We start from the raw sequence: 20,640 nt of genomic DNA on the forward strand, positions 1-20,640 counted from the left end.
GCAATCTACTATTTATCAATCAATGCTGTTAATGATCGCCGTTTATATTTTTTTGAATCATCATGTTGAAGGGTTTAACTTTAAAAGCTATATAGGCTACGGCAGTGGTCGGCAAAATTTTTTTGTTGCTGCCCAAAGCACTATTTTCAGAGCTAATAAAAGGTCCACTACGAAAACAGTGGATATTTGTTTAAAATATTACACGGCGATAAAACATACTAAAAAACGGAGAATATACGCGCGAAGCGCGCAAAATTTTTCGTTTACATATAATTAAAGTTGACAAAAATAATGTTCGACAGGCTCTCAGGACCATATTTGGCACGTGGGTTTGAACCACGCTGAGACAATATAAAAAATTTTAACCACACGAACTTTTAAATAAAGTCCAATGAATGTACGGCTATTACGAGGCCTACAACTAAATGATAACACTAATCTATTCGCGCCCACTAAAAATGGCTCTGCGGCCCACACTTGGGCCGCGGCCCACAGTTTGCCGACCACTGGGCCACGGCCTCGTCTCGAGACATTTTGTTAAGCCATATACCCCTCTCTGTTGTCGATCGTCATATATTTTATAGTTGTGCCACCAAATGTTTTTATCTCTATTGGTGTGCTGCAAGTAAAAATAGGTTGCGGAACACTGGTTTAATAAATTAATTGAAACGTTGTTTTTATCGTTTTATAGTTGTAAATTTTCCAAATATTGCAACTGAAGAGTGTATGAGTATATAGACGACATGCATTAAGAATTACTTGTGTCTTTTATAAGATTGCATTACGAGGAAACACACAATGAAACCTGTAACGCAACACAAGCTACATAAGCATTATAGAAAACGCCATAACATTACGACCAATAATATAAAAAAACAATTGCGTTATACTTTTTAAAATGTCAAAAATATAAACTAAGCATTTTTAAGACATTTGCCTAAACCCTAAAAAGTAATATTTAAAAGTAATATATACGCAAATATCTGTGTTCCAGCGTTCATCAGTATATTAAAAACAAATCACTGACGACGCCAAGACACAAATGCAGTCCTAATGCGTTGTTCAATGTATTCCTAGTAGGTCGAAATTTGTTAAAAATATTATTTTGCAGGTCAAAATTTTTCATTTCTTAGGTCATAAAATATTCGCCCTATAGTTATACAATAATGCAATAGTGGCGTAACTAACATGTTGGATTGTAGTTTTTAGTACGACTTATTGGTTAGTATGTTTTGGCTTTATTGTTCTGACATTCCAACTTCATCAGATTAAAGTAGGTGTAAGAGCAGTTAATAGCACGGAAAAAGGGTGTTTTCGTAGGGCACGTTTGTCAATACGTACAGTAGATCAACGCAAAAACATGCATAACTGCACAAAGCATATGGAAGCCTGTGGACTGTGGTAGGCCTAACCGTATAGGCTGAGTGTATGTTTGCATTCTGCGCATTATTTTGCCGTGAATTTATACAAATGCTATGTTCAAACCTTCTTTGGTGTCGTTGTAGAATGGCCACTCTAACTCTTTTGCCGTTTGCGCTTCCGTTTTATTGTAATTACCATTAATTGGTGTTACTTTTAATTTAATCCGATGAAGCACATTTGTGCAAAAGCTTTGAAGGGTTATAATCTAATTTGTTGTAAAACAGTGACACTTTTATTTTAGATATTATTCTGGTCTTTTAATGCACTTCAGCATTACGACCGAAATGGGTGTAACACAGGGGTGACGAACCTATTTGCTGTCGCGGGCCACTTTGTCAGTTACCGCTGAGTAAGCGGGCCTCACCGCTTTCAGGCTCATGGTAAAAGGAAATTCCACTATCGCATTCCCTTGTGATGGAATTCCGGAATGCTTGGATCTGTCGGATGAGTGCGACGCTAATTGTTCAACAAGCCCAAATTTCTGTAGTTTAATTAAAACTAACTTGTCTTTTGATAACCAATCATTTGTGTGTTCAACGAGCCGAGGGGGTAATATAACATTTCATGCATGGGATATATGTAATGGTGGTTGGGTTGCCTGTGATCCAAGGTTACCACAAGAAGAGGAGAGGTGTCCAGCAAGGTTTTATTGCCCGGAAAAAATGCCTCTCAGCATTGAATCTGAGCAGGTAAACACCATGGTTCCAACTACTTTCTGCTTGGACCGATATAGCATTGTTCATATAACCGTAAAAGTACCATTCTGTGTAAATCCTGTTGTATTAAAACAGTGGTTTATCACAGGGGTCCGCAAATACTTTTAACCGCGACCCAAAATTATTAGTACCGATCGAGGTCTCGCGACCCTAATACTTCGAGTTGTTTTAATGCAATAGCTTTACTAAAAAAAAACACGGTAACTTATTGTGTTTCTACTTATTAAGACAAATCTGTGTTATGCATTTTGTTTATTTTTAAATAGAAAGGGTTCTGTAGCACAACTGAAAAAAAGCCTTTACTTTTACTACTTGTGATGTCTCATTCGGATGACAAATATGATTTAGTAACCAATATGGGTTCCAGGGGTTGCAGCCCCACCAACTCCTCGCCATAACCCCCTAAACCCTCGTCGGCTACTCAACTTAGTGCAATGATTACTGGCAAGGCTTATAATGAATTTTTGGCGCGACTTACTAAAAATGCCCGACGTCTCGCAATCGTTTTAGGAAACTCAACATTATAAGCTCAACATTATAAGGCTTGACTCTTATTTTTTCAGGGGCAATATAAATTTTAAGACAGAGGTCGGCAACCTTTACCAAGTCATGGGTCAAACCAAACTTATCAAGTTCTCGGAGGACCGTATTAAATTTCTATTTGTATCAATTTTGTAATAAAAATATGTGGCCTTTAAGCACTTTAATATAATAACTCTTAATCAGGGACGGACCTAAATGTTTGATGCAGTGAAAACGAGTCTAGTTGTACGACAACAGGAAGCAACGCGCGTAGCGCCCAAAAAATGCGTTTGTTCGGTTTAAATTTGCAAACCCATTCATTTACAAGGAGACGTGACGAGGGTTTCATGCTACGAAAAATTTTCTACTTATAGTTGTCATGCGCACGTCATCTTGGTTTGAGAAAACTCCTTTTGGTTTTGAGAAAACTCAAAACGCAAATATAATTCGAAATCAAATTAGATACGCGCGAAAATTTTGTGCATTTTTGTATAGTTACAACAGTTAAAAATATTGAGCATGGCCTTGTGTACCGTTTGTAAAAGAGTTTGCGGGCTGGATGATTTTCACTTGGATCCAGCCTGCGGGCCGTATGTTGCCGACCTCTGTTTTAAGACATGATGTAACAAATTTAAACCAAAACGCGATATTTTAACACAAGGACGTTAAATATCCTGCTTTGTCCAGCCTAACTCAATGCGCCAAACGCAACTATAGATTGGCAAAACTTTTCATTTAAGAGGATGGACGACGCTTGACCACACAAAAAACATATTTCCGCAAACATAAAGATTCGAGTAAAGCGTCTTATAATAGCTTGTTTATATCGTTAAAGTTCGTGAAAAAATGCATAACCTGGTTAAGCAGTTTATGTTAGCAAAAATGTTAATATTAATAGAGATAATAATGCTCATAACATATCGCGTTAAGCAAAATATTATTTATTGAATTTAAATTTGCACATTTAAATTTTAAGAGAACAACGTGCTTTGGTTACAGAAACCGGATATAAAAACACATACTAGGAAGCAAACCCAGACTGCGGTAAGCAGACCAGTTTGGTGTGGTAATGGCAAAAATAGTGTTTGATTGCAAGCGCTCTTTCCCCTCACCTGGATCGATTGAAGGTCTCACGACTTTTTACGGGGATTAATGTATATCTTTCGCGTGACAATTCGAGTCGCGCTCAAAGTAAGATGACTCTCTTGCATATAATTCAGTGTACTATTGGAAACAATTAAAAAAACAAATATATGCAGCTATTAATAAGGCTTTCGCGACCCAAACTGAACGGTCCCGCGATCCAAATTGGGGTCGCGACCCCCTATTTGCGGACCCCTGGTTTATCATACAACAATCGGGTTAATTATAAAAAAACATGCTAAGTGTAGCAAGTATCATCCATTTTGATTTGATTTTTTGAACCGTTTAGGAAAATAACAGTTTTATTTATTTCTGATTTAGGTTTGCAACGGTATTGTCGATTGCTTGAACGGCTCTGACGAACGCAACTGCCTTAACCGATTTTACTGCCTGAACGGAAATCCCATTTCAGTTCCTCTGACTTATGTTATGGATACACACACAGATTGCTCAGACTCCAGTGATGAATGTCCACCCGCATTGGACAATGACATATATTCATCGCGGTATAAAATGATCAAAAATCTAGGTATCGAAATATGGCTTTGGATCATGGCATTGGCCGGTTTATTTGGAAACTCAGTTGTGTTTATCTATACAGTAAGGCTGCTTAAAGGTGGAGACCTGACAGCAATATCCCGTGGAAATCACTACATGGTGCTAAATTTGAATATTGCTGACATTATGATGTCTATCTATCTTCTAATCCTCGCCATCAAAGCTGTCCAATTTTCTGGTCACTATTGTTTTGTAGATCTTCCATGGCGCATTAGTGTCACTTGTTCATTCATCGGGCCGTTTGCCGGTTTATCTGCTCAAGTTTCACTGTTCACCCTTGTAGTAATGACGTCACAAAGACTGTATTCTGTTTATTGGCCAATAAAGGCGATGACAATCAAACTTCGCTGGATCTATATATCAATTTTGCTGTTATGGATCATTTTTATAACGATTGCTGCCATACCCGCAATTATGCCTGACGTGTTTGTTGATGGGTTGTGGATGCCAACAAAGTATTTAAAAAAACCCGTAGTAAGGTCACCGTTACTTGATTCTTTTGTACAAACAGTGCAATTACTTGATCCATCCGCGCCAAATCCACCAGCCATAGTTGGACTGACGGCTCAAGAAAAATATTTAAAAGAAAACGGCTACCCAGTGAAAGGGCGTTTTGGCTACTACAGCGAAAGCAGTATTTGTGTTCCGCACTTCTTTACTCCGATTGCTGATAATGGATGGCAGTACCCAACGAGCATCGTTTCTATTAACATGATAGCATTTATTTATGTTGCGTTTGCCTATGCTCTTATATACAAGAAAACGACCGCAACGAAACTTCGCAGTACCAAGTCAATGGAAAAAATAAGCCGTCATATGCAGCGGCGCATTACCAAATTGGTGTTTGCCAATTTCGCATGCTGGCTTCCAATTTGCGTTGCCTCATACGTTCAGCTAGCTCTTCCAGTCGAAGTTTCACACCAGTTATTTGTTGTAACTGCTGTGTTTCTTTTCCCCATTAATAGCGTAGTTAATCCACTTTTGTATTCGGACGTTTTTGAAAAACTATATTTTAAATTTAAGAAATGTTTCTCAAGGGTATTTGAAAACGCTTTTGGTGGCAATGCGCCAATTGAATTTAGTACCACTGAATTATAATTTTCCGTTTTTTTAATGAAGTAACAACAACAAAATCGATGTTAAGGCTCACGTCATACATTTTTGAAGGACCTAATGGCAAGTGGAAAACGGAGAACCAGCAAATGTAGACATTTTGCTTTATTATGTTTCAAAAGTGTGTTGTATCTTACAATTGCGCAGCTGTTTAAAAAAAATACGATCATTAACATAAACTTTTTATTATCAACTTAAAAGATATACACATATAGGAAATAAAATATTTTTGGTTACCAGTATTTATATCATAACAAGTTTAATTTTACAGTTTTCCATTCGAAAATACTTTTTCTCAAATTGACTAGAGTTCTTCACGCTGATTGAGGATCGTATATCGGTGCTCACTAGGTTTCATCTTTACGAAAATCGATTCCACACTTGTGACGTGAGTTTCCTTTGTTGAACCACCTGGAATTTCAGTTTTAAACTTTTCTTCGTCTTCCGGCTGTTTTATATGGTTTGGTTTCGATCCATTTGGCTGTAACAAACAAATGTTCAACTTTGAAATTCTGATGGAAACTAGCATGTGAATGACATTGTACATTGTTTAACGTATAAACTATTTATTTTGTCTAAATGTAAATATGGTAACATGATTTAATTTGGAGAACAGTGTTGGCCTAACCTGAATATCAAGCACTTTTTTGCCTGCATTCACCTCAATTTGCTTTATTACGTTTTCAGGAATTTTTTCGTGAAATCCCCTCTGAAAACCAAAAACTCAAAATAAAATATGACATAAACGTCCAGTGGAGGTTAAAGCCACGAAGTGGAATGTTGAGTACTGGAATCTCAGATATAAAACGCGAACAACTATATAGTCACATTAAAAATACTTTCCAGCTAGCTATAGTTTTCAGATACCAATGGGAACATGATTGTGCATAGCAATCTACTATTTATCAATCAATGCTGTTAATGATCGCCGTTTATATTTTTTTGAATCATCATGTTGAAGGGTTTAACTTTAAAAGCTATATAGGCTACGGCAGTGGTCGGCAAAATTTTTTTGTTGCTGCCCAAAGCACTATTTTCAGAGCTAATAAAAGGTCCACTACGAAAACAGTGGATATTTGTTTAAAATATTACACGGCGATAAAACATACTAAAAAACGGAGAATATACGCGCGAAGCGCGCAAAATTTTTCGTTTACATATAATTAAAGTTGACAAAAATAATGTTCGACAGGCTCTCAGGACCATATTTGGCACGTGGGTTTGAACCACGCTGAGACAATATAAAAAATTTTAACCACACGAACTTTTAAATAAAGTCCAATGAATGTACGGCTATTACGAGGCCTACAACTAAATGATAACACTAATCTATTCGCGCCCACTAAAAATGGCTCTGCGGCCCACACTTGGGCCGCGGCCCACAGTTTGCCGACCACTGGGCCACGGCCTCGTCTCGAGACATTTTGTTAAGCCATATACCCCTCTCTGTTGTCGATCGTCATATATTTTATAGTTGTGCCACCAAATGTTTTTATCTCTATTGGTGTGCTGCAAGTAAAAATAGGTTGCGGAACACTGGTTTAATAAATTAATTGAAACGTTGTTTTTATCGTTTTATAGTTGTAAATTTTCCAAATATTGCAACTGAAGAGTGTATGAGTATATAGACGACATGCATTAAGAATTACTTGTGTCTTTTATAAGATTGCATTACGAGGAAACACACAATGAAACCTGTAACGCAACACAAGCTACATAAGCATTATAGAAAACGCCATAACATTACGACCAATAATATAAAAAAACAATTGCGTTATACTTTTTAAAATGTCAAAAATATAAACTAAGCATTTTTAAGACATTTGCCTAAACCCTAAAAAGTAATATTTAAAAGTAATATATACGCAAATATCTGTGTTCCAGCGTTCATCAGTATATTAAAAACAAATCACTGACGACGCCAAGACACAAATGCAGTCCTAATGCGTTGTTCAATGTATTCCTAGTAGGTCGAAATTTGTTAAAAATATTATTTTGCAGGTCAAAATTTTTCATTTCTTAGGTCATAAAATATTCGCCCTATAGTTATACAATAATGCAATAGTGGCGTAACTAACATGTTGGATTGTAGTTTTTAGTACGACTTATTGGTTAGTATGTTTTGGCTTTATTGTTCTGACATTCCAACTTCATCAGATTAAAGTAGGTGTAAGAGCAGTTAATAGCACGGAAAAAGGGTGTTTTCGTAGGGCACGTTTGTCAATACGTACAGTAGATCAACGCAAAAACATGCATAACTGCACAAAGCATATGGAAGCCTGTGGACTGTGGTAGGCCTAACCGTATAGGCTGAGTGTATGTTTGCATTCTGCGCATTATTTTGCCGTGAATTTATACAAATGCTATGTTCAAACCTTCTTTGGTGTCGTTGTAGAATGGCCACTCTAACTCTTTTGCCGTTTGCGCTTCCGTTTTATTGTAATTACCATTAATTGGTGTTACTTTTAATTTAATCCGATGAAGCACATTTGTGCAAAAGCTTTGAAGGGTTATAATCTAATTTGTTGTAAAACAGTGACACTTTTATTTTAGATATTATTCTGGTCTTTTAATGCACTTCAGCATTACGACCGAAATGGGTGTAACACAGGGGTGACGAACCTATTTGCTGTCGCGGGCCACTTTGTCAGTTACCGCTGAGTAAGCGGGCCTCACCGCTTTCAGGCTCATGGTGTTAAATTTAATTATTATTAGTATATTTTATTTCACAACAATGAATGAATAGTTGAATTCTGAATTGATGGTTACTGTATGGATTTACACAACAGTTTCTACGATCCCTGCATGATATACGCCAGTGGTTCTTGACCTTTTTTTAGCCGCGCCCCCCTTTTGTAATTTATCTATGCCCATACGAAAAGCTATATGTATCAAAGAAAAAAAAATCAGTATTGACTCGATTAAAAGTCCATTCGTCGCTTTCCGCCAGCGAGGCTTATTACAACTTGATCGATCTTTTAATCCTTTAAATCAGCGTGGTCCAACTGCAGGCCCGCGAGTTCAGCTTTTTTACCCCGCGAACTGATAGTCAGCTTTGGTTCAATCTGGCAATATCACTTCTATTTTTGTTTTTTCAATTTTTTGGTGTTGAAAATATTTTCATAACTAGTAACTGAACAAAGGTATACATTCCATAAAGTTAGTATATATGCCATAGATCAGGGGTGTTCAAATGATTTTCGCCATAATCCACCACAGTCAAACCTGACAACATGATGATCCACCAAAAGCGAATAGTAAATATATTGGACACGCTTTAAATTTTAAACATATTGACAGTGAAGTGTGCTACAGCACCAAAATTGTTTACAGTGAGAAAAATGATGAGTTGGTTTAGACCAGGGGTAGGCAACCTTTTTCTAGTCGCGGGCCAACATCAAACTCAGAAAGGTCTTTGTGGTCCGCACAAAATGTTAACTGAAAATTGTGTTAAAATGTTACAACTTTTAAGGCGGACCTCGGATTTTTTTCCCGTTAAAAGCGTTTTTAATTACATTTAAGGAGGCAGAAAAGTGTTGGCGCAAAGCGCAAAAAAAGGCGTTTGTTTGGTTTGAAATTCGAGCCTAAACGTCGTCATCCATACTTCTAATGAAACGTGTGATACAACTACTTTAAAGAAACGCGATAACATTAATAGTTAATCTTGCTTCGTTTTTGTTAACCTTTCTAAGTTAGGGCGCACGTGGCGAGCGAAGCGAGCGCGATTTTTGTTTAGGTATACCGGCATTTCTTTTAAATTTCTTGCAAGTTTTTATTACATTGCCGAAAATGAAAAATGTTAAATAACATATGTCCAATATTTTTGAATACGTTTTTCATTAACGGCAACGAAGCGCTGATCTAGTTCAAAAGACAGCATTAAAACGTAAACAAGTTGGACCTGGAAAGATCAATCGCGCGAAGCGCGAAAGTTTTTCGTACTAACGTATAGTTAAACTTGTCAAAAAGTATTTGAAATGGACTCGTGTCTAGTTGTCAAAGAGGCGGTGGATCGAATGAGTTTCATTGGCGGGGCGCATCCGGCCCACGGGCTGTAGATTGCCGACCCCTGTTTTAGACTTAAGGTTTATAGCATCGAATTGGGGCTTTCTGTCGCTTACTGATATCCTTAAACGCTCACAAAGATTAGCATTTGGGAGTCTCGTTCTATGCTTGATTTTTTACAAAATTCATCAACACTGACAATTGGTATTCAAATAAGACACTGTAGAAAGTTTATTTTTTCAAGACTACATTAGAAGATCCGCACAAAACGTTAAGAAGATTCGGAACCGGATCGCGATCCGCCATTTGAACATGACCGCCATAGACTATGTATAATTTGCCAGCAATAAGCCTAAGAATCGCAATTTAAAAACATTTGCCCGCAAGATAAAATAAACCTTGTTTTTGGCCGCGATGAAAAGAAGTTGGAAAGTTAAACAACTGCTTTAAATAGCAGTTGTTTAGAATGTAGAATGTGAATCATTTGTAATTTAATTTTTCGATTATCATATAGTTAAGAAGTTTTGTGATCAACTGCGGTTTTGTTGCGAAAGGCTATTAAAAATATTTTACCAAAACAATAAAAAGTAAATAATTTTTATTGAAAATATACTAAGTTTTGATATTATCGATTCGAAACCTAGTTAGTTTTTTTTTTAGTTTCATAACATGACGTTAAGCCTTCCATGCGGTTGCACTTATAATAAAACACTTTTTAAGCCCAAATGTGCACCTGGTTAAGAGTATTATCGTATCAACAATAACATGTTTGAAAGAAATAATGCAAATCCAGTAAAACACCAGCAGGTTGTACGAGAACAAAATTAATTTTTGAAATGTAGTATAAAAAAACAGGCAATCAAACAAGGTTTGGCCTGCGTCGTGTGTGTTGAGAGATATTTAACATAGGTACAATTTAGAAAAAAAATAGATATTTAACATATCCACAATTTTGGTAAAGACTTATGATTCTGGATTTTTCGTAGTTTATACTTTTTATATAGGTTTTGTTGAAGGAGTGGTGGATGCCACACAGGGGTGGATCCAGGAGGGCACGTCACCATCTAGTATGTCAAATTGTCAGCCAAGGGGTCCTGCGTATCGACGCACCCCAAAAAACGAAAGTTTAGACAACTTATACGACATAAAGGTGTTTTTTGCTTGACGCAAATCGACATTTTTTTGTTATATGACTTTTAAATTAAACGTTAATAAAATGAACAATCAGTGTGGTGTCCTTACTTTATCTTTATAACATTTTTGAAAAAAATCATGACCTAAAACAAAAATCCTGAATCAGCACCCAAGTGTCACACATACACGATGGCTTTGGTTCTACCAACAAATTGTGCAGTTACAAAATATTGTCATGAATTTGTTTCCTATAAAATTTATGTAGCTGACGTCAACATTTTATGTTCCGGTAAGGGAAGTTATGCTTGTCATGCTTATTATGCTTAACAAACGCATGTAAGGTTACTTTTATGCGAAAAATTAATAATATGACAAATTCGCAAGATTTAAAGGGAAGCTTTGTATGTGTATTAACAACAGAATCTGGCCCTCCAACAGAACACATAATGCCGACGATTTAAAGGGAAGTAACAAAATCCATGTAATCGCTTAATTTAAGTTTTAATTTGACAAGCCCTGATGACCAAATCTAATTTGGCGGACATTACACACGACGTCCTCGAGCGTTAAAAACGAGCGTTAAACCACAATGCCATTGGTATATTTGTAACAAATTTTTAATTGACTAAAATATTTGCTCAACAAACGTAAAAAGTAACGTCGGTATTGAATTTTTAAATAAATGACACAAACAAATCACAAGCAAATAAATCCCTTCTGCAAGAAACATAGTTACGTTTTTTACCATTATGTTGCACTAGACTAGACAATTGCAAAAGTCGACTTACACTTTACTTCTCTGGGTAAACAAAGAAAAAACATTTTAGTAAATCATCAATGGTTTACTTAAACCTAGCATAACGTAATGTAGATGGGAAAAATATTTTTGTTTACTAAGTTTGGACCAATACAGAATAGGTTTACATATACAATGTTAAGCTTAGGTTTTAATAACGATAAGTTCACCAAATACACCACTGGCAAAAAATAAGATAATCGGACATTGGCTAGGATACATAAATAAGTGAGCTGCACACTGCGCTTAGTGCCGTCAAAAATCTTACTATTGTTAACTCAGTAAATCGATTTCATAAATTTGTGGCATGTGGCCAATATAGTTTTGTAACTGGCACAAAATAGTTGACATTTTACTCAAAGTGCTGTCGGTTTTGGAGTGCATATCAAAAGGCTGGCATTGCGGTGCATTGGTTATAATTCGTCCCTATCCCTCAACGTGTATCGGTGTTCGGATGGTTTCAACTTCTTAAAAATAGACTCTGGCGGAGAAGTTTCCACGCTTTGCGTTTCAACCCTCTGCGAAGGTGGCTGAGTGTCCACGATATTGCCCTCCACCTGCAAGCCACCAAACACAAGATTTCATGCAAGGAACACACCATTAATTTTTGCGGGATTAGCCTTCTTTCGAGAGTTTTGTGCTCATCGTCAAAATACGACCCAGTTGATGATGCATATTTTTTTGTAATGTATTACACCAACATAACCCAAATCATAAAATAAAACAAGAGTACAATAAACCAACCTTGGACGGCGAAGGGGGTGCAGCCGTTGTGGGTGTGTCCGGTCCATGATGGAACTCTCTGTGCAACTTACCAGAGTGAAGATCAAGAATAAACTGCTTCAACTTTCCTGGCTCACTGCAACAAACCGTAAGTGATGTTTTGAAAACAATGCGGCGTTAATTTTAAAATTGAGTTCATTTTTATGAGGTAGCTCCTGACATTGCAATGTCTGGTAAACTAAAACAGTTTGTTGCCGTTATTCAACAAGTAATTGCTTTCACATATTTTTTTAACATTTAAAAAAATGTAAATTTTAGAGGCCCATGAAGGTTGGTAGAAAACCGTAAACAAAAAGCAAATATGTTGGACCGCAAGTACATTATGTCCAATAAAAAGTCTGTCAATACACAATAAAAGGATAAAATCAAAACAACGGCTTACTTTATTTCTTCAAATTTGGGGAACAAGTACATGTGCTTGAATGAATCCACAGCCACTAGAGGACAGTCACTTATAGTCTTACCCAAGTGGTGCAAAGGATGGGAGAAAGTTTGACAATCGGCATATAAAAAATTGACACTACCTAAAATGCAAAAAGAAATAAACTTAAATGCCTAAAGTGTAAATCTACAATTTAAGAGCTGTATTCCTGAAAAAATGATAAAAGATATAAAAACAAGTTTATTAAACATATCAATAGTTTGGTTTACAATTACCCTTAAATCAGTAATTTGTGCCATTCTTCATGTGCAATGGCTAATCTTTCAGCATAATACTGCTAAAGATTGGGCCGTGGTTGGTTTTCAGTGCTCTACAAGTTAGCAGATTAAACCAATTTTCTTTTACAAATTTAAATTAAGCAATTTGCTATACTTACTCAAAGTTATTTTTAATGTCTTTTTTAATGTAGAAATAGTAGTGTGCTTACTTTTATAGGAAACTAGTCGACTAACTTCCTGCTTGTATTTTTCTAAAGATTCAGTATCTTCTTTCATGTGAAATAGAATTAAAAATGGAAGACCTTCTTCAGTCATTTCCTCTCCATTTGAAAAGGTTATTTCACGCACCTTTAAAATTAGCACACAATTCATATACACCAAGACAAACAATGAATACCTCATTATAAGGCAGGAAGTGTTTAACAGCGAGCTCAAATGGCTACCAAATAAATATGAACAAATCATACCAGTGGAACACATTTGTCTTGTGACCAAGCCTTAAGTAACTCTTCGTTGTCAAGAGATCCAAGGTAAACCATTTCAGGCACGTTTTCCTAAACATAAGTTTGTAAAACTTTAAGTGAAGAATTTACAAAACATTAACAGTAAGTATTTATAGCATTGGAATTAGTTTATGAACATAAAGTCATACCCCAACTGGTTTATAGATGATATTGTCTCCGGACGTCCTTTCTGATTTTGACACCTCACTATAAGTATTTAATTTGTAAAATACATACAACTCCTAATTGCACATCGAACGGCAGAAAAACTTACCCAAATCCAACATAGAATTGACAATCATCCTTTAGTAGTTTTGCAACATTGGCAAAAACTTTATACTGATTGGACTCTTTTGAAGTTAGATAGGCAACTATTGTGCGCTTGTCTCTCTATGTAAATAAAGCAACATTTGTTTTAAAGAATACATTTATACTAAAAAACTATACATGGATGGTAAAATTTTTCCATGTTGATATAACACAAAATGATTGATTTTTACTTTATCCTAATTGGAGTTTAATAAAGTAAGGTTCCTAAGATGTTTTTAAAAAAAATCTCAAATGCCAAAGGTGAGATGTACAAATCTCTAAATTTTTAAACAGCGGTTCAAAACTTTTCCAAAAAATTTGCCTGGAGGACCTTTTGCAATTATTTTGATATTTTTCAGCCCTATAAAAATTCAAGGGTCGGTTGACCCATGTTTCTTGTAGTACACTAGTGCAGTCAATATTCTTTCTAATGCAACAACTTTCTAACTAGTGCACCGAAAGTCATTGCAGATTCACCTAAAAAACGGCTTCAGAAGAGCTAGATCTCAGTTGTTAACACACATATGTGTGTGCATGTTTCATTAAAGTTTCTAACTAATGCGAACGATTCACTGATAGCAGGCAGTACAGCATAATAGATGCTTTATGATGTCATAAGAGACATCATAAAACACAATATATGATCGAATAATAAAGCATAACTAAAGACAATAATGATGACAGATAAATGTTTAAATGGTAGACTATTGTTTAAAAACATTTGCTAAACCTCAAGGTTGAAAAAATTAAAGACGATTTCTCCTTGCGGACCCTCTGAAACTGCTGTACAGACCCCAGTTGGTCAGCGGACCCCAGTTTGGGAAACGCTGTTTTAAACTGTTTAATGCTGCTGTATAAATGCTAACTATTGAGACACTTCATTTATTGAAAAATATAGACAGTTAGAAACCATTATTAAAGTGAGGTTAAATGTTACAAATATAATATATTTTGTTTGTTATTGTTCAAATACAAGATAATTTTTATAATTCTTCAAACATGCAGAAATAAAATTGAAAATGTTTGAATAATCTTTATCCATGTACACTACAGCCTATATTTTAAGTAATATGGACAATTTTTGCCAACAGTTCAGTTGCTATTTACAAGAAATAGAACTACCACATTTTGTACAAAAGTAGGTTGCAAATCAAGAATAACGAATCAAGAATATACAATCTGGGTCTACTTAGTTATTTTTTATAAATTGAAATCCTTTGCCAAACAGCTCATGCTATTGTTTTGAATAGAATGATTGACATTTTGACACTTATGAACTACTACTTGCATTGATAAATGGATTACGCTATATTTAAATTTAGTCTTTGGCAGACATCTCCATTATTGCTTCAAATAGTGCATATGAAGCTATTACTGATAAAAAATATAAAGTTTGTTAATTTAAAGTTCTAGTGATGATAGAAGTTTTTCCAGCTTTTAATACTGACAATTTTGCAGCTCATTTATATTTCGCATCCCAATTGTTGCAATAAAGAGTAATTATATAATGGATTGTCACTAAAATTTTAAACCAATAAAGCCTATGTTATAAACATATCGGAATTTCTTCCTTCATTAAAAACTGTTTCAATTTAAAGTGAACTGAATGTAGCTAGGTGAGCAAGGTGCTGTTAGGGGGCTTATTAAGAAACAAAAAAGGCAGGATTTGATGATTGTGTGGTTTGTGTTTTAGCCTATATTCTTCCACAATTCTGTCTCACAATGTTCATATTTATTACATCATAGGTTAAATGCCAACCAATAAGTTTAAAAAAACCCTTCTGCTAGATATCTTATTGTACTACTTAAACGAAAGACAAATGCCCTATTTGCGGTAGTCAATCAAACCTCTGGTCATAAAATACTAGATTAAAAAATAGAAAAGATTACATACCGGAAGCTCGTATATTTCATCTAGTGATTGAAATTCCTTGATTGGATCTTTCAGCTGCTCTTTTACATAGTCAGCTAAGTTGTCAGCTGTTCGCTGCCCTCTGTATTCTCGTTTAACCAACTGCCCAGCACGAAAAAGCTTCATTGTTGGATATTTGTTAACATGATATTTTTTGGCAATATCAGCTAAAAAAAACAATAATAAATTGTAGAAATATAGATAAAAAAAATAAAAATAAAACGTTTCCAGATTTTAAGTAAAAGGGATTACAAAACCTTGGCATGAAAATGTTTGGAAAGTCACCATTCATTCACCCTTGAGGCAATATAAGTTAGAATTATAAAGTGTAATTTCTAAAGTAATGAAATTGTATTAAAAAACTTTTCTTACATATCAAAAAAATGTGAGCATATATCCTTTGTTGTACATTAGCGCAGGTGCAATTATGACCTCTAAACCAACAAAACCACACTTGTGGTGGTTTAAAAATAAGGCTTTGGCAACTCTCTAAAAAAATCCTAATACAAAAATACTATGGTGAGCTTTTGGTCACCAACAGACATGACAAGCTTTTATCTGCATATTTCACACATCACTGTTAAACTGGTTTCATATAAAGGCTTGCAACTCAGTTGTTTTTGTATAACATTATTTACTAGTTTAGTATTAACCTCTATTTTAACATACTATATAGTAAGAATAATATTTTGTACTCAAGACTTATTCTGCATGTATGAAAATGAGAGTTTTTTTATGAGAAAATATTAATCAAGGTAGTTTTAACTACTGACAACATTTGTGGCTTAAAAAATGGCACTTATTTAAAGAAGATTGGTGAGTTTTTTTTCATTAATTTTTTTTATAGTAGCACTTGTACATCTTGGCTTCTGGATTACAGACAAAGCTAAGAACACAATTCTTGCCCAGGGCATTAATTGCCAAAGACTTCATTATGCACTTGTTTTGTTTTTTTCAAATTCAAATTTTTTTATTTCCAATTTGTGATTATGTAGCCTTAAATGGGCATTTGACCTTCCAGTTTTCAATTTATTACTAATCATTAGGCAGATTATATTTTGGGAATAACATAGGCATTGACAAACACTTGCCCGACACAAAACTTTTGTTAAAAGCAAACAAGTGAAAATAAATAATTACTATTTAACAATCACTCAAGTTAGCTTTTCAAAATTTTCGTTCAGCTCAAATTTTATTAAAACTTAGTTTTGAATTTCATCCAACAACCATATTATAAATATCTCTATTAAAACAATATAATAGCTAACAGAATCAACCAATTAGGACAGATTTATCCAGCTCGGTTTATCTATAACAGGCATAGGCGCCGAACGTGGGTGTGCAGAGCGTTTTTTGACGCCCTGTGTGCAACTCTACTTCTGTGAACACTACATATTACAGCTAGCACAATCGTGGTTCACTAACAGTATGCGCGACTTTCCTGAATTACATGGGGAGAATTACCATCTCCGAAAGTGTTCGTTCGCACCCATTAATAAGCCATAGCGGCGCAGAAAATACGAAATACCAGGTCGCGCTAACATAGGTCAAGTTAAAGCTGATGAGAAAATTGTGTTTAGTGAAAAATCTTCTGTGATAAATATGCGCCAAGCCAATTACTGAGGCTAAAATAGACAAGTGTTAATCTATTTTATAACTTTTAAATGCCGTATTACACAGTGCTTCGTATAGCGTCCCAATTCCTACTGTTTAATATGCTGAGACGTTTGGTCACTCAAATCGATAAATAAACGTAATATTCTGAACATAAGCTTTTAAACGCCAAACATATATAAAATACTCGTTTAATAACGCCGACTCCTCTCGCGCAAGTCCCTTTAAATTTTAATATCGTCATAGCCCCAAAAAATTCGCCCTCGCACTAACCTTCGTCCTTCATCATTTAAATACAGGACAAAGCACGCATTGGCTTTGGCCTTTGAGTGCTATTAATTCTGACGAAATTACAGATGACATAACGGTTGTTTTAAACCTAATATACGGAATTGCAAAATCGGTTAGCGAGACCTGCTACGTTTTGTTGGTAATGAGCGATGGCGTATTGAGGGCCGGGCTTGGGGTTCGTCAAAACGACGGTTCCCAAATGTCGACAGAAAACGGCCAATGCCAGACAGGTGTCTCCCAATCATCCCATTCTTTTCCCTACAGTGTGAACGTTTTTTTTCTTCTTATTCTCGCGGCGCACCTAGCAGCCTGCCATGGCGCACCGGTTGAGAAGCGCTGGGTTAAGTTATGGATAATTGTCGGTTTCGACTCAAACTGTTTGCCTAAGACCATGTATTTTTAGTAACACTTTTGAAACAACATAAACTCAAAAAATATGCCCAAATAATATTGATGTACTACATTATATCAAGAAATGTGTATTTCTTATTCAATGCGTGGCATCTTCCCTTAATATAAAATTTTGTCTATTTAACAAAATAAAGTCACTTTTTTCGCGCCTCGCGCGAACGCTTTGTTGGAGTGAGTAAGAAATGGAGTGATATAGGCCATTGATTTCGTCCCATGTGTGTAAGGTTTGGCTCTTAGCGGTTAACCAAGTAACAAATGCGGCTCTTGGTATATGATTGGTTGGCCACCCCAGCACCCCTTATCTAGAACTTCATTGTTGCTTGAGATAGTGTCGTATCTCAAATTTGAAAAATGTATTAAACAAATTTGCTATGTCTTAATTTGAATTGCACTTATCACATTCCCTATTGATACCAAACTCAGCAATTTTCTAAAACATCCAGCGTCTTATTTTTTCTTTAAAATGGCACATTTACAGCTGTCACAGTTCAACACGGTGTAAAACTAAGACACTCAAAATTAAATTTTTAGAGGTTAAACTTATATAGATGACTAATAATATCAACTGATAGTCCACTCCTATCGATATGTCTGTATCTGCAAATTAGGACTGATATATTTGCCTCTATTTTACAAAGATAGTGTTACTTCTGAGTTTATCATTTGCCCTCATTTATGACTGATTTACTATAGAGTTTGGTTTATTGTGTTCAGCATTATGCCAAATTAATATGCAAAATAAAAGTTCTACAGACAATATATAATGTCTATTTTATTTTTAACTAGTTAAAACCTAAACAAGGGAATTCATATGCCAAAGTTATACATACGTTCTTTGTCACAATCAACTTTAGCAAATACAACAACACCAGGATTAGGGTAAAGATCTTTGATCTTCTTTGATCCATCCTCAAAAATAGGAGTCAGCATACGACTAAAGCGACACCAATCAGCATAGAAATTTACAAAAACAAGTTGATTTTGAGCTGAAATAAAATAAATGTTGTTTAGACTAAAAATGGTTGCGAAATAGTTATTACCACTATAAATTAGCCTAATTTATTAATGTATGTAGCACAATGAGGTGCACTTCACAACATTGAGGAATTTTAATGACCTTAACAATTATATTATTTGCTATAAGTTATCAAATTTATGTATGCCTTTATTAATTATTAAACTATTTTATATTTCGCCTGTAACTTTGCGTGATTTTTTTCGTAAAGGGTAAGTTGTTTGTTGTACAGGAAAAATTATATCATATTTTCGTACTAAAATATCGGCCAAAGTATCGGCCTACATTTACTGATATCGATATATCGTTTGAAGCCAATACAAGATGTTAAAAAACAAACAAGCTTTAAAACTATTGACAATATTGTCTAACTGTTTTATGCATTTACCCAAAATTGTGTCCACATTGTCCGAAGTAAGTTGAATAACACTTCCAAATGAACAATGTAATACAGTAGTCTAAAAATACAAAAAAAAACAGTTAAATACTTTTCACAGACATATTGTTTCAATAGAATTTGAACATACCAGCAAAAGAAAACTGTATTTTATAAGATCTTTAATCCGAAAGTGTTGATTCATTTTGTGTTACCTACTGCTACATTTAAACTCTGAAAAAACAAAATTATAAAATTTTGAAGCCTGCTATCATAAATTAAACACTTTGTATGTAAAGTATCTCTGAGAGAATTTAATTATAAACTTCTGCCTCAGAAATTTATTGCCTTACAGTATAATTTAACAGACTGGCTATAGAGTGCAAATGGGTATTACTTGTAGGCTTAACAGAACATAGTTTTCTTTATTTAGGAACACGTCAACAAAAATAATTAACTTTCAGGTTTTATACCCTGGTACACAATTACAATATGCAATTGTTATACTGTTTATATTATATAGAGCAGTGGTTCTCAACCGCCGGGCCGCGGACCGCTGCCGGTCCGCGTCAACTTGTCTTCCGGTCCGCCAAATGTCTTACAATTTTATATCTCAATTGCAAGATACAGGTCGTTGAAGGCTGCTTGTCCATCAAATTTAGAACTTTGTCAGTTCTGTAATTTACAGCATTGCGACGTAACATACATTTAACGGTCTGCTTTGAACTTTATCGTACGTCACAATGCTACAAGTGTTGTGCCCAACCGTTTAAAAGAGGGCTACTACTCGTTTAAGTATTAAACTTTAAAACCAGTTGTGTGTGAAAAACTTCAATAAAACCACGTAAAACATGTATGATATCATAAAGACAGCAGCAAATTGCTCATTACATTGAGGTTTTCGTTCTTTGCTTTTAAGTTACATACTTTTGTCGTAATTACATTTTGAGTTGATTTTAATTTTTAAAGGTCCACCGGCCTGCAAAATTTATTTTGTAATTTTACCGGTCCATAAGCTAAATAGGTGGAGAACCACTAATATAGAGACAAAGTTGTTTTTTTCCTTGTTGCCTTTTTAATTATTGAACTGTTAAATGCCTATTTCTCGATTATTTTTTTGTTTATCACCTAATCATGACAAGATTTATACATTCGGTGGATGAACAAGTTATTTGACTAAAGGGGCGTAAAAAAAACATAAAATAATTTGGCCTAAACATGCTGGTAAGATTCTGTCAACTTTCAGGGGAGAATGAAAGTTTTAGGCATGGCAAAACAAGACAACTTGTTTAAGAAATATAATATCTGATATCCTTAGTCAAAAATGTGCTCCAAAGTGCATAAATCTAGTCTCAAT

At 35.0% G+C, this 20,640-nt stretch overlaps 2 protein-coding genes across 2 annotated transcripts; one reads left to right on the plus strand and one right to left on the minus strand.

Annotated features, from left to right (window-relative positions):
* The first annotated feature begins 1,799 nt into the window (after window positions 1–1,799).
* Window positions 1,800–5,459, plus strand: LOC146132957 (G-protein coupled receptor GRL101-like). The gene is made up of 2 exons (XM_083397611.1): window positions 1,800–2,111; window positions 4,125–5,459. Exons 1-2 carry the CDS (start codon window positions 1,800–1,802, stop codon window positions 5,457–5,459), a joined length of 1,647 nt encoding a protein of 548 aa, XP_083253737.1.
* A 5,737-nt stretch (window positions 5,460–11,196) lies between these two features.
* Window positions 11,197–19,519, minus strand: LOC146132958 (endoplasmic reticulum resident protein 44-like). Its single transcript, XM_083397890.1, has 11 exons — window positions 19,435–19,519; window positions 19,296–19,365; window positions 18,723–18,878; window positions 15,559–15,743; window positions 13,630–13,745; window positions 13,505–13,562; window positions 13,320–13,406; window positions 13,062–13,200; window positions 12,575–12,716; window positions 12,154–12,268; window positions 11,197–11,966 (listed from the first exon to the last, which is right to left on the minus strand). The coding sequence occupies exons 1-11, from the start codon at window positions 19,486–19,488 to the stop codon at window positions 11,823–11,825; spliced, it is 1,266 nt and encodes a 421-aa protein (XP_083254016.1). The 5' UTR covers window positions 19,489–19,519; the 3' UTR covers window positions 11,197–11,822.
* Between the last annotated feature and the right edge of the window lie 1,121 nt (window positions 19,520–20,640).

This window comes from Ascidiella aspersa, chromosome 9 (genome assembly GCF_963924565.1).
Source record: "Ascidiella aspersa chromosome 9, kaAscAspe10.2, whole genome shotgun sequence".
Lineage (NCBI taxonomy): Eukaryota > Metazoa > Chordata > Ascidiacea > Phlebobranchia > Ascidiidae > Ascidiella > Ascidiella aspersa.